The 13,738-nt window shown below is 41.4% G+C and overlaps 1 protein-coding gene across 1 annotated transcript in view; it reads left to right on the forward strand.

Annotated features, from left to right (window-relative positions):
• Positions 1-13,738, forward strand: part of GUCY2F (guanylate cyclase 2F, retinal) — a 93,502-nt gene that overhangs the window by 16,704 nt on the left and 63,060 nt on the right. The window contains exon 3 of the mRNA XM_028089751.1: positions 12,964-13,318. Within this exon, the coding sequence (XP_027945552.1) occupies positions 12,964-13,318 (355 nt within the window). The remainder of the gene's footprint in view (positions 1-12,963; positions 13,319-13,738) is intronic.

The following is a 13,738-nucleotide window of genomic DNA, read 5'->3' on the forward strand; positions in this document are numbered from 1 at the left end:
GACTTCTAATACTATGTTGAATAGCAGTGGTGATAGTGGACATCCCTGCCGTGTTCCTGACCTTAGGGGGAAAGCTCTCAGTTTTTCCCCATTGAGAATGATATTCGCTGTGGGTTTTTCATAGATGGCTATTATGTTATTGAGGTATGTACCCTCTATCCCTATACTCTGAAGAGTTTTGATCAAGAAAGGATGCTGTACTTTGTCAAATGCTTTTTCTGCACATATTGAGAGGATCATATGGTTCTTGTTCTTTCTGTTATTAATGTATTGTATCACATTGATGTGTGGATGTTGAACCAAACTTGCAGCCCAGGAATAAATCCCACTTGGCTGTGGTAAATAATCCTCTTAATGTACTGTTGGACCCTATTGGCTAGTATTTTGGTGAGAATTTTTGCATCCATATTCATCAGGGATATTGGTCTGTAATTCTCCTTTTTGATGGGGTCTTTGTCTGGTTTTGGGATCAAGGTAATGGTGGCCTCATAAAACGAGTTTGAAGTTTTCCTTCCATTTCTATTTTTTGGAACAGTTTCAGAAGAATAGGTATTAATTCTTCTTTAAATGTTTAGTAGAATTCCCCTGGGAAGCCCTCTGGTCCTGGGCTTTTGTTTGTTGGGAGATTTCTGATGACTGCTTCAATTTCCTTAGTGGTTATAGGTCTGTTCAGGTTTTCTATCTCTTCCTGGTTCGGTTTTGGTAGTTGATACATCTCTAGGAATGCATCCATTTCTTCCAGATTATCTAATTTGCTGGCATAGAGTTGCTCATAATATGTTCTTATTATTGTTTGTATTTCTTTGGTGTTCCTTGTGATCTCTCCTCTTTCTTTCATGATTTTATTTATTTGGGTCATTTCTCTTTTCTTTTTGATAAGTCTGGCCAGGGGTTTATCAATCTTGTTAATTCTTTCAAAGAACCAGCTCCTCGTTTCGGTGATCTGTTCTACTGTTCTTTTGGTTTCTATTTCATTGATTTCTGATCTGATCTTTATTACTTCTCTTCTCCTGCCGGGTTTAGGCTTTATTTGCTGTTCTTTCTCCAGCTCCTTTAGGTGTAGGGTTAGGCTGTGTATTTGAGACCTTTCTTGTTTCTTGAGAGAGGCTTGTATTGCTATATACTTTCCTCTTAGGACTGCCTTTGATCTATCCCAAAGATTTTGAACAGTTGTGTTTTCATTTTCATTTGTTTCCATGATTTTCTTTAATTCTTCTTTAATTTCCTGGTTGACCCATTCATTCTTTAGTAGGAATGTCTTTAGCCTCCATGTATTTGAGTTCTTTCTGACTTTCGTCTTGTCAATGAGTTCTAATATCAGAACATTGTGGTCTGAAAATATGCAGGCAATGATCCCAATCTTTTGGTACCGGTTGAGACCTGATTTGTGACCTAGGATGTGATCTATTCTGGAGAATATTCCATGGGCACTAGAGAAGAATGTGTATTCCATTGCTTTGGGGTGGAATGTTCTGAATATATCTGTGAAGTCCATTTGGTCCAGTGTGTCATTTAAAGTCTTTATTTCCTTTTTGATCTTTTGCTTAGATGATCTGTCTATTTCAGTGAGGGGGGTGTTAAAGTCCCCACTCTTATTGTACTGTTGTCGATGTGTTTCTTTGCTTTTCTTATTAATTGGCTTATATAATTGGCTGCTCCCATGTTAGGGTCATAGATATTTACAATTGTTAGATCTTCTTCTTGGATAGACCTTTAAGTAGGATATAGTGTCCTTCCTCATCTCTTATTACAGTCTTTGGTTTAAAATCTAATTTGTCTGATATAATGATTGCCACCCCAGCTTTCTTTTGGTGTCCATTAGCATGGTAAATGGCTTTCCACCCCTTCACTTTCAATCTGGGGGTGTCTTTGGGTCTAAAATGAGTCCTTGCAGACAGCATATCGATGGGTCTTGTCTTTTTATCCAATCTGATAGCGTCTGTCTTTTGATTGGGGCATTTAGCCCATTTACATTCAGGGTAACTATTGAAAGATATGAATTTAGTGCCATTGTATTGCCTGTAAGGTGACTCTTACTGTATATTGTCTGTGTTCCTTTCTGGTCTATATTGCTTTTAGGCTCTCTCTTTGCTTAGAGGACCCCTTTCAATATTTCTTGTAGGGCTGGTTTCGTGTTTGCAAATTCCTTTAGTTTTTGTCCTGGAAACTTTTTATCTCTCCTTCTATTTTCAATGACAACCTAGCTGGATATAGTATTCTTGGCTGCATATTTTTCTCATTAATGCTCTGAATATATCATGCCAGTCCTTTCTGGCCTGCCAGGTCTCTGTGGATAGGTCTGTTGCCAGTCTAATGTTTCTACCATTGTAGGTTACATATCTCTTCTCCCAAGCTGCTTTCAGGATTTTCTCTTTGTCTCTGAGACTCGTAAGCTTTACTATTAGATGTCGGGGTGTTGACCTATTTTTATTGATTTTGAGAGGGGTTCTCTGTGCCTCTTGGATTTTGATGCCTGTTTCCTTCCCCAAATTAGGGAAGATCTCTGCTATAATTTGCTCCAATATACCTTCTGCCCCTCTCTCTCTTTCTTCTTCTTCTGGGATCCCAAGTTGTTTTGTCTTATGGTATCAGTTATCTCGAATTCTGCCCTCGTGATCCAGTAGTTGTGTAGCCCTTTTTCTCAGCTTCTTTATTTTCCATCCTTTGGTCTTCTATATCACTAATTCTCTCTTCTGCCTCATTTATCCTAGCAGTTCGAGTCCCCATTTTTGATTGTACCTCATTAATAGCCTTTTTGATTTCGACTTGGTTAGATTTTAGTTCTTTTATTTCTCCAGAAAGGGTTTCTCTAATAACTTCCATGTTTTTTTCAAGCCCATCTAGTATCTTTAAAATCATCCTTCTGAACTCTAGTTCCAACATCGTACTAATGTCCATATTGATTAGGTCCCTGGCAGTCAGTACTGCCTCTTGTTCTTTTTGTTGAGGTGATTTTTTCCATCTTGTCATCTTGTCCAGAGGAGAATAGATGAATGAGAGAACAAAATGCTAACAGGGTACCTACGTCCCCAGAAAATATACTCTAAACAAATCAGAAAAGACCTGAAACTGGGGGAAAAGAAAGGGAAAGAACGAAAGAAAAAGAAAAAGATAAAAACAAACAAAAACAGAAGAAAACAAAACAAAAAAACCCAGCATATGATCAAATATGTTCAGGCTGGTGCATAGGTCGGTGCCACACACTAGATTTTGGGTGTATTTTGGTCTGTTAGAAGAAAGTGCATCCCAAAATTGTAAAGAAAGAAAAACTTATATATGTACAAAAATAAGGGTTAATACAATGAAGGGATGGAATATGACTGTAAAGATGAAAATTATAAAAGATTTTATAAAAGGCATTGGTAAGATAAAAAGTTGTTTGAAAAAAGAAAGAAGAGGATTTAAGAAAAAAAAAATGGAGAGTTTGTGATCAGGCAGGAGACTAGAACAAAGCTATACCCTAGAGATATAGGGTATATTTTGATCTGTTAGAAGAAACTGTATCTCAAAATTTTAAAGAGAGAACAACACACACACACACACACACACACACACACACACACACACATATATATGCCAAAAATAAGGGTAACTACTATGAAGGGATAGAATATGACTCTAAAAATGAAAAATTAAAAAAAAATTTTTTTAAAAAGGGACTGATAAGATGTTGGTTGAAAAAGGGAAAAAGAAAAATTGAAAAAAAAAGACAGTTAAAAAAATTAACTTTGAAAGACTAAAGAATCGTGGGAAAAAAGCCATGAATTCTACATGCAGTATTCCCCTAGCGCTGGAGTCCTGCCATTCTCATTGATCGGTAAACGTGTTCTTGGCTGGCTGTTCTTACTGATCTTCTGGGGGAGGGGCCTGTTGCCGTGGTTCCCAAATGTCTTTGCCGGAGGCCGAATGGCCCTGCCCTTGCCAGTCCGGGCTAAGTCATCTGCCCGGGTTTTGCTCTTGGAGCTTTTGTTCCCTGCAAGCTTTCCGTACAGCTTTGGAGGACGAGAGTGAAAATGGCAGCCTCCCAATCTCCTCCCCAGAGGAGCCGAGAACTCAGGGCCCCGCTCCTCAGTGCGCCCCCAGAGAAAAACAGTCAGTCACTCCTGTCTCCCTGGTCTCCGGCCGCACTCCGTGCTCACCCGGCCTGTGACCGAGTGTTTCTATCTCTGGCACCCGACCCCGTGTGGAGTCTCCAAACCCAGCAGATCCCTGCGGTGCACTCCCGCGCCGCTCCTCCCTGGGGAGGAAGGGGAGTCTCCCCGGATCTGCCGCTTGTTGGGTCCCTGCTGGAGGAGCAGTGGCCCGACTGGGCCGCGGATCACAGTTTATGGCAACCCCGAGCTGAGAGCCCGCACCTCGACTCCGTCTCTGCAGCCGGCTTCCCCGCGCTGATACCTGGGAGCTCTGCCGCACTCAGGCACCCCCAGTCTTTCTGTGACCCCAAGGGTCCTGAGACCACGCTGTCTGGCGAGGGTTCCACCTCCCGTTTAGCCACTGGAGCGACGTCCCTCCGCGGAGCGGACTTCTTAAAAGTTCCGATTTTGTGCTCCGCGGCTCTATCACTTGCCAGAAGCGGCCGACAGAGACCCCCTCCCCCGCCGTCTATCCTCCTGAATATGGCCTCGGATTCACTTCTCTGCACGTCCTACCTTCCGGAAAGTGGTCGCTTCTCTGTTTAGAGAGTTGTTGCTATTCTACTCTCCGATCTCCTGTTGAGTTCGTAGGTGTTCAGAATGGTTTGATCCCTATCTAGCTGAATTCCTGGGACCAGAGGAAATTTAGGTCTCCTACTCCTCCACCATCTTGCTCCGCCCCCTCCTATTTTTTGTTCTTTTTTTTAAAGATTATTTATTTTGAGAGAGAGAGAAAGAGAGGGTAAGAGCATGGGAGAGGGGCAAAGGGAGAGGGAGAGAGAGAATCTTAAGCAGACTCTGTGCTGAGCACCGAGCGTGATGCAGGGCTTGATCTCATGAGTCTGAGATCAGGGCCTGAGCCGAAACCAAGAGTTGGATGCTTAATGGCCTGAGCCACCAGGCACCCCTTGATTAATCAAATTTAGACATTATTTGTTGACTTTCTCTTAGAGTTGAGTATTTTTAGCTCTTATATACTTCCTTATGCTCCTTCAGATCAATATAGGTACACCGCAATTTTTAGTTAAATTCATGTTTGGTATTTTTAATACTATACTTATCTAAATATCATTGATTGCTGACCCAGGTGGTATACTACGGTAATAATTCATTCTACATGTAACTTTTGACTTTTACTGGGGTTAATAATTGCTTTATTTTTAAATTTGTTTACCTTAATTTGAATTTCAAAGTCTTTCCACATTGTCTGATAAAGCTGTAGAGTTCTCACAGAACAATTTTATACATGGTAAAAAACCCTTATCAGTTTCATTTGTTTTTCCTGAGGCTCTCTGTCCTCCTGTTCCAATCTAAACTTATTGCTCTCTAAAACTTCTGCACAACTGTTATGCTAAGATCTCCCTTTTTATCACCCTGGAAGGTCCCTTTCTCTTTTTTTTTTTCTGTGCTGAATCCACTATTCATGAATCTTGTGACTCCCATTCCCCCCCCCCCCCCAGTTTACTCTTGTTTTGGTGGAGCACATTCTCTAGTGAGAAAGGTACATGGAAGGTAAATTTTTGAAATTTTGCATCTCTGAAGGTCATTAGTCTATCTTCACTATTGATTGATAGTTTGAGTATATAAATCTAGCTTAAAAAGTCATTTTCTCTAGGGCTCCTAGCTGGCTGTCGGAGGAGTATGTGACTCTTGATCTCGGGGTTGTGAGTTTGAGCCCCACATTGGGTGTAGAGATTAGTTAAAATCAATCAATCAATCAAATCATTTTCCCTTAGCACTTTGAAGACATGGCACACTGTCTTCTTATTTCCACTGTTGGCACTGACAACTCCAATGCCATTGTTATTCCTGAGTCTTTGATGCAAACTCTCTTTACTCCTCCCCATCTCCCCCAGAAGCTTTTAAGATTATTTCTTTATTCTTGATGTTAGGAAATTTCATGATGATGTCTGGGTCTTTGACATATATTATGCAGTATCTATTGTGGGGCCTTTCAATCTCAGTCCACCTGGGAAATGTTTGTATATTATTTATTTGATAATTTCCTCCACAACATTGTCTTTGTTCTCTCTGGAAATACTCTTAGTTGTTTATAAGATTGTCTGGGTTGATTTCTTTAATTGTCTAATTATTTCTCTTGTATCATCCATATTTTTGCTATGTTACTCTTCCTAAAAGAGCTTCTCAATTTTGCATTCTCTTTTACTAACTTTTAAAATTTTTTTCCTATCATATTGTTAATTTCCAAGAGTTGGTTCTTGTTGTTTGATTATTCTATTTTAATGGCATCCTGCTTTTGTTTTGTAAATATGGTATTTTCTATTATTTCTCAGAAAATATTCATTGTACTTTCTTTGAAGTTTTTTTCAGCTGTCTGTGTTTTTCTCCATTTCTAATTTTTCATGCTTCTTTGTTTTGGTGTTTCTATTTCATGTTGGAAGCTTTCTTTAACTCTCTGCTGATCCTGGTTGCCCATATTTAAGAATGAAGCTCTAAGATACAGATTTGAAGGTGTATTACATTGTGTGTTTGTTGACCAGTGGGCTTCAGCATAGGGAAATTGGCTAGCCAGCTGGAGTTTTTTGTCAGTATCTGTAGATCTTGCCTCTTGGGCTACACTTTCTCCAGGGAAGAATACTCCCATCTTCTTGGGAGTCATAATCCTGGTTGTCATTATTCTAGGAGTCATGTTGGGAGAAGGAACTTGGGACTCTCATTATTAAGTATAAAAACTTTAACATCATCACTCTTTTTTGTGGCCCACCTAACTTTTACCTTCCTTTGGATTGAGTGTCCCAGCTCCAGAGCTGCTCTGAATCGATTTAACCTGTTTCCAGCAGGGTCTGGCTCTCCTCAATAGAGGTGGGGATGGCAGATGTCTAATCATTCCTTATAGGGACATTCAAAGGGCTGTCCCTCCTTTAAAGTTCTGCCTCACTACCACTTCTATAGTACTTGGTGCCTCTAATTCCTAAGACTTTCTGGGATTCTCAGGGGGGAAATCTGCTTGTTGCTTACCAACATTCCCCTCTTCGGGTACTTAGGTTTAATTGCCCCCCACTCTGCTAGATCAGTTACCACTTTCTGTCTTCATATTCAGTGGGTCAGAGTTATAGATATCCCCTATTACTGACAGATATGGAGGGTTGGTGTTTCTGTTCCTTGTTCTCCTTGTTTGGGAGTGATATTTGAGAGGAGGAAGAGAGTGAGGAAGAAAATCTTGATCTCACTATCCTCAATCAGGAAGTCATGAAAGAAAAAAGAAGTTACAAAAAAGTCATTGGTGGATCTAGCACAGTCAGTTAATTGACTTAGCAAGTATTTATTAAGCTCAAGTATAACATGGTGGTTAAGAGCATGGGCTTTGAAGGCAGAGTGCTGTACATTTACTTAAGCTCTCTGCATCTTCTTTTAATTATTTTAAGTTGGGTGTAATAATAGTACCTACCTCATAGAGTTGTTGTGAGGATTAAATGAGTTAATACACATAAAGAGCTTGCCTGGCACCTAATAACCCCTCAATGTTTATTATTAGTGTTATTAATGTTGTTGTTTTTATTATTACTATGGGCTAGGCACTCTGCAGGTGATATCATGGAGAACGAAATAGAAATAAGGTCTTTCCCCCAATGAAGGGGAACAGTTTTACCATTTCAGGGTGCTAAGAACACTGGGTCTAAAATTAGGACTTTTAGGGGCACCTGGCTGCCTCAGTTGGTGGAGTGTGCAATTCTTGATCTCAGGGTCGTGAGTTCGGGCCCCATGTTGGGTGTAGAGATTACTTACAAATAAGAAATCTTAAAATAAAATAAAATTGAGATTTTTATTTTTTGGTCACAAATTCAAGACTGGGATAAGGTACTTGACCACTATGCTTTCCAGGTTGATATCACTAGAGTTCTGTGCTCCTCTTCTAAAGTGCAAATAACAGCAGCTCTCATGTATTTAGTGCTTACTCTGTGCCAGGTAATTAACATAAATGGTCTCATCAGATCCATAGATCAAGCCTACAAATTAGGTATTATTATCTCTACTTTATGGATGATGAAACTGAGGCTCATGGTAACTTTTCCAAGGTCATGCAGCTGCTGGCAAGTGGCAGAGCTGGGATTCCAACACTAATCTGCTACTAGAACCTGGCCATTTAACCATACATGAGCCTTAAAAAAAATTACACTGTGTCTATGTCCAGTGCTTTATCCAAAGTAATATTACTAAGTAACTAACACTTTGATTTGAATGGGTTTTTCAGATTGTTTTCCTCTAACCTAGCAGGTGCTAGGGCTTTATGAGGATCCATGAAATGAGAACAATAAATCAGGGGCACTTGGGTGGCTCAGTCGGTTGGGTGTCTGCCTTTGGCTCAGGTCATGATCTCGGGGTCCTGGGATCAAGCCCTGCATTGGGCTCCCTGCTCGGCGGGGAGTCTGCTTCTCCCTCTCCCTCTGCCTCTCTCCCCTGCTCATACTCTCTCTCTCTCTCTCTCTCACTCCCTCTTTCTCTGTTTGTCTCAAATAGGTAAATAAAATCTTTAAAAAAAGAGAGAACAATAAATCAGAATGGAGAGATTGGGGGGTGGGAAGCCAGTGAAAAAATTCCTAATTAGTCTCAGGATGATTGGGCAAGGATTATCACTTTGTACCTTTAAATTTTGACTTCTGAAATAAGGTTTTAGTGCCTACATCTTTTACTTTTGCTGTCTTCCCAATGTTTGTTTCAGGAAAATGCTATTGGCTACAAATGCATATTGCTGGAACACACATTTGGGATAATTTTTCCAAATGTGGCCTTATTTGCCTAAGCAAAGGAAATCCTCTGGATTTCTCAGCAAGCCCAGGGGGGGACCTAAAGCTCCCGGCACCCGTTGCTTTCTATTACCTTAAATATAGGTGCCTGGCAGGGGGATAGCAGGCTGCAGGGGATGTGGTTAGGGCTGAAGCATTCCAGGATGGGGCCCACCAGAAACTTGTTAGGAAAGGTTGCCTGCAGCTTACAGTGGCTACAGTTGTCTCTGTACATCTTCTATAAAAAAAAAAAAAATAGAGGGATCATTCTATAAAAAATAAAGGTATTATGTTCATGAGTATCATATCAAATAGATTGGGTTATTAGCCATCTCTTGGCTAAGTCCAAGTGTTGAGACCATGCATTATTGGAGGTACCACCTTGAATAACAGGAATTTGATTACTATCTGGTTTCTTGATCTCTGCATGTGCCTGGCTTTTTGTTCGAAAGTGATGTTGCCATTTTGTCCTTCAAATGATGCTTTCTGACCCAGGTATGTTTCAATGTATACTTCTAAGGACAAAATGCTTTGAAAGCCAGGTTTGTGTCTTGCAAGCACAGTAAATCTGAACTGATGATAGTCAACTTAACAACAGCATGAACCACTAAATTGAACAAATTCGAAAATCACTGCTCCTGACCCAGACCTTGTTTTCTTGGATACCAAGCTCCAAGAAGCCTAAGGTAGAGCTAGCTAAATTTGCTGAATAACAAACAATCAATTGTCATTCATTTATTCATAATTCATTCAATCAGGTTCAGGTCTATGGCACAGGCAAAACTAATAGATTGAGTCATGAGTCGGTTCACCATTCTGTGCTGTGATGTCAACAAGGTCATCTGCCTGACAAAACTCCTGCCAATCCCATCATGCTTCTCTGGAGCTGTAGTCAGAAGCCGGGGCAGAGGTTGTGGAGAGGGCCCTTTCTTCCCTCACCCTACCTTCTACCTCTTCTCGCTCTCATTTATTTGCAGCAGCTGCAACTGGAGACCTTTTGTGGCCAATACTCACAGAGTGTGCCTTTGACTTATGGGAAGGGGAAATTTCTACTGCTGAAGGGCACGGAAGGGCACAGTGTGGGTGAAACAGCAACACAAACTGGCCGGCACAGAAATCCAAGCCCTCACAGTGAGAGTGGGCCGTGGTGACTGTTCTTCTACAACTGAACGCTACTGCTATGCTCTTTCCTTCAGCTTCAGGTCCCTCTACCATATTTTTGTGGCTCTGTGTGTGTGTGTGTGTGTGTGTGTGTGTGTGTGTGTGTATGTGCATGCATTTGTGCACATGCGCACGTGTAGTGTGTGTGTGTGTGTGTGTGCATGCACGTGCGTGCGTGTGCTATGTGGTGGAGGCTAGAGAATCCTGAAAAACAGGCTTCAGGTTTCAGGGTTTCAGTTGTCTTGGAGAGTTGCTGTCAGTCAGCTCTAACAGGGGTCACCCCAGGAACATAAAGGGCAGCATAGCCTGGCCAGCTGAAAACCCTGTGAGATGGGTCAACTCAGAGGTGAGGGTGTTGTTTTTTTAATAGTTTCAATCTTTGCTCTTGGCTGTAGGTAGATACAGTCTCTTTCCCAGAAGGCTCTGTGCCTTTCAAAACAGAATACTAGCATTTTCTCTGCTTTCAGGGGCTTGCTGCCCTGTGGTTTTTTCTTTCTTTTTTTTTTTTTAACTCATTTGTTTTACTAGTATTGATTTTATACTCCACCTTCCAGCCTTAACTTATTGTCATAACCTACCAAAGCCCCAGAAAACAGGCAGGCTCTCACAGAAATCCTGAGGACAGTTAAATGGAGCATCTAAGAAAGTCAACAGGGAGAGTTAGTGAAAGCCCCTTAAGGGACCTCAGTGTGTGCTAGGGAACTAAGTGTGGATGTGCATGCCATCCGTTCGCCATGCCTCTTTCTACAGTGAGTGTTAAGGCAGGGCGGTGGAGAGAGATCATTGGACAAATACTCAGGGAACTGAAGTGTTGGTTTCTGCCCTGATCTCAGTTAGCTCTGTTATCTGGGGCAAGGTTTTTGGCCTGAACCGTTGGAAGAATGGAGTTGCTCTCAACAAAAATGGGGAAGACTCATTATAGATGAAGCGGGAAGATTTGAGGTGAAAATCAGGAGCTCGATTTTGGGTACATTGAAATCTAACATCCATGTAGAGATATCAGAGTAGGCAGTTGACTTATGAGTCTGGAATTTAGGAAACAGGTCTGAGCTGGAAGTATAAAACTGAGATTTCTGGCATAGATGTGGTATTTAAAGCCATGAGACCAGGAGAGATCCCCAACGGAGTTAAGTGTTCCTGGAGAAGAGGACCAAGGACTGAGCTGTTTAATGCTCTCATGTTAAAAGATCAGAGAGATGAAGGGGGAAAAAACCCATATACAGTCCAAACGGAAATGTCTGCAAGCTAAATTTGGTCCCTGTACTAGACCAAGTGTTGGGAAATTTCATAGGAGTTCATGCTTAAAAAAGACCACAGGTAATGCCTATTTCAAGCCAAAATGCTAAACTAGGAACAGAAAACCTGGGTTCTAGTCCTGATTTTATGCCCGGGTAAGTGACCTTGACAAATCACTGAACTATTTTGCGCCTCCCTTTCCTGTCTAAAGAGACAGACAGCCAGACCAGATGATCTCCAAGTTTAGACATTCATGGTTCTAGACATTTTAGAGAGGAAGAAACTGAAGCCCAAGGAGAGAGGATTAAGTGACTTGCCTAACATTCTGGCTTTAGGGAGAGACCACAGGCCAGTGTGTCTTCTTCTCTATTGTTTTAAACCCTGTATGTGTATTAGAATACCTGGGGTGCTTTTAGGAATACTGATTACTGGGTCCCAAACCTAAAGTATCTCATTTTGTTGGTCTGCGTTGGGTTTGGCCTTGGTATTTTTGACACTCCTTGAGTAATTCACAACCCACTGTTCTGTAGACAGGGCATGGCAGTGTCTTGCTAGCTGCTACTACACCTCTCTGCATCTTGACTTGTCTTTCCAGCACGAAAATGATTCACTCAATTTTAAACCCTTTTATTCAGATGAAGGAGGAGGATAGCTTTCTAGACCTGGTGAAAATGAAGTAGCAAGTATCAGCTTTCTCTGAAGTTCAGTAAAATGGCATGACCATAGCTTTCTTGAACTCCATCCTAGAGGTGAAATGTTATGGAAAACCATGAAGCCATGGCCCGTGGGCAGTGGGGGGGGGCTAGGGAGGGATTGTTCTCTCTTCCTCCCTACCTTTTTGGAACAGATACAAGTTTGTTCCGAAACCAGATTTACTAGGTTAATAAGCAGTGCATTAGGCATAGTACACCAAATGCTGTTGCTTTTACTATATTTATATAGCAGGCAGAGTCTTGCCATCCACCATAGAAGCCTTACTGCTTTACAGTGGTTTCTCACCAAAGCTTTGCCGCTTTGGACACCAATAGGATATAGGGTTTCTTGGTTAAAACCCACATTCTCCATACATTACAACATTTGGCTCTGTCTTTGGGGGGTGTTATGTGTCAGTATGTATGTTTGCATGTGTATGTGTGGGGTTGTGTGTTTCAAACTGTAGTCTAGCGTTCACTTTCTCCAGAGAGCATGTGTCTAGGAGAAGAGCCATTTTGGACTAAGGACACAGACATGGACTGTGGAGACACATTATTTACAGCCTTACCACATTCACCTGCCATTCTAGTAGTGCCAGCAAAATGATTTTATCATGCATAATGTACCGGTAATTAACCTGGTAAATTTCTTTTGGATGCCTCTTGTCTATTCCATACTTGTTTTTTAGTGCCCTTTATAACTCTAAATCACTTTCTTAGTTTAGGAGCATAAAAATATATTGTGTATGACTGGTTTGCTCATAAAATTGTCATATTTGATATATTTAAAGATGTGAAGGCCTGGGGGAGAAAAACAGAAAAATTCAGGGGAGAAACCAAGCAAGTCTTCAGAAACAATTGTTTTTTTCCTCTGGGTCTTCATAGCTCTCCTCCACTCAGACGTGCAGCCCATACTAATGAACACAGGCTTGGAATACACTCTGAGATTGCTCTAGGGCGACCAGGGCTCAAGATAATTGTAATTTTTAAAAATAGGTTTCACCGTTGTTTGGAACCATCTACAATTCAATTTACTTTATCGCACAAGCCATGAATAATGCTATGAAAGAAAATGGACGGGCTAGTGCTGCCAGCCTGGTTCAGCATTCCAGAAACATGCAGTTCTATGGATTCAACCAGTTGATAAGGACAGATTCAAATGGAAATGGAATTGCAGAATATGTAATCCTGGACACCAACTGGAAAGAATGGGAACTCTATAGTACTTACACTGTGGACATGGAAATGGAGCTGCTGCGATTCCGAGGGACCCCCATTCACTTCCCTGGTGGCAGGCCCCCTCGAGCAGATGCAAAATGCTGGTTTGCAGAAGGGAAGATCTGTCGAGGAGGTAAGGAATGGAAAATCACTGGTGGTCAATTTGGTTCAGTGTGGGTTATAAGGGAACCTCTTTAAGGGAAGGCGTATTTTAACATTGGAACACTCATAGAATCAGTTATTTGCATTCAGGGGAGATAAACATCTTGGCATTCCGGGTAGTTAGATTAAAATAGTGAGGACAATGAGAGGTACTTTGCAGCCTTGGATAATCATCTACAATTTAAAAGCCAACCCCACTCATTTTCAAAATGATCCCACTCCCAAGGAGGTTTACTCTAAGAAGAGGAAGCCATGAGTCTTCTCCTTGGTCTGTTGTCGGCTATGACCTGTGATCATTTCCCCTGCTAGAAAGATCACCTGTCCTTCCCTTGATGTATCCAAATTCTGTCAGTCAGGTCCACCCACAGAGATACCATTTCTATACCCTCTC

The sequence above is a fragment of the Eumetopias jubatus genome, unplaced genomic scaffold, assembly GCF_037043125.1.
Source record: "Eumetopias jubatus isolate StellerSeaLion01/CBP00866 unplaced genomic scaffold, mEumJub1_p1.0 scaffold_11, whole genome shotgun sequence".
NCBI lineage: Eukaryota > Metazoa > Chordata > Mammalia > Carnivora > Otariidae > Eumetopias > Eumetopias jubatus.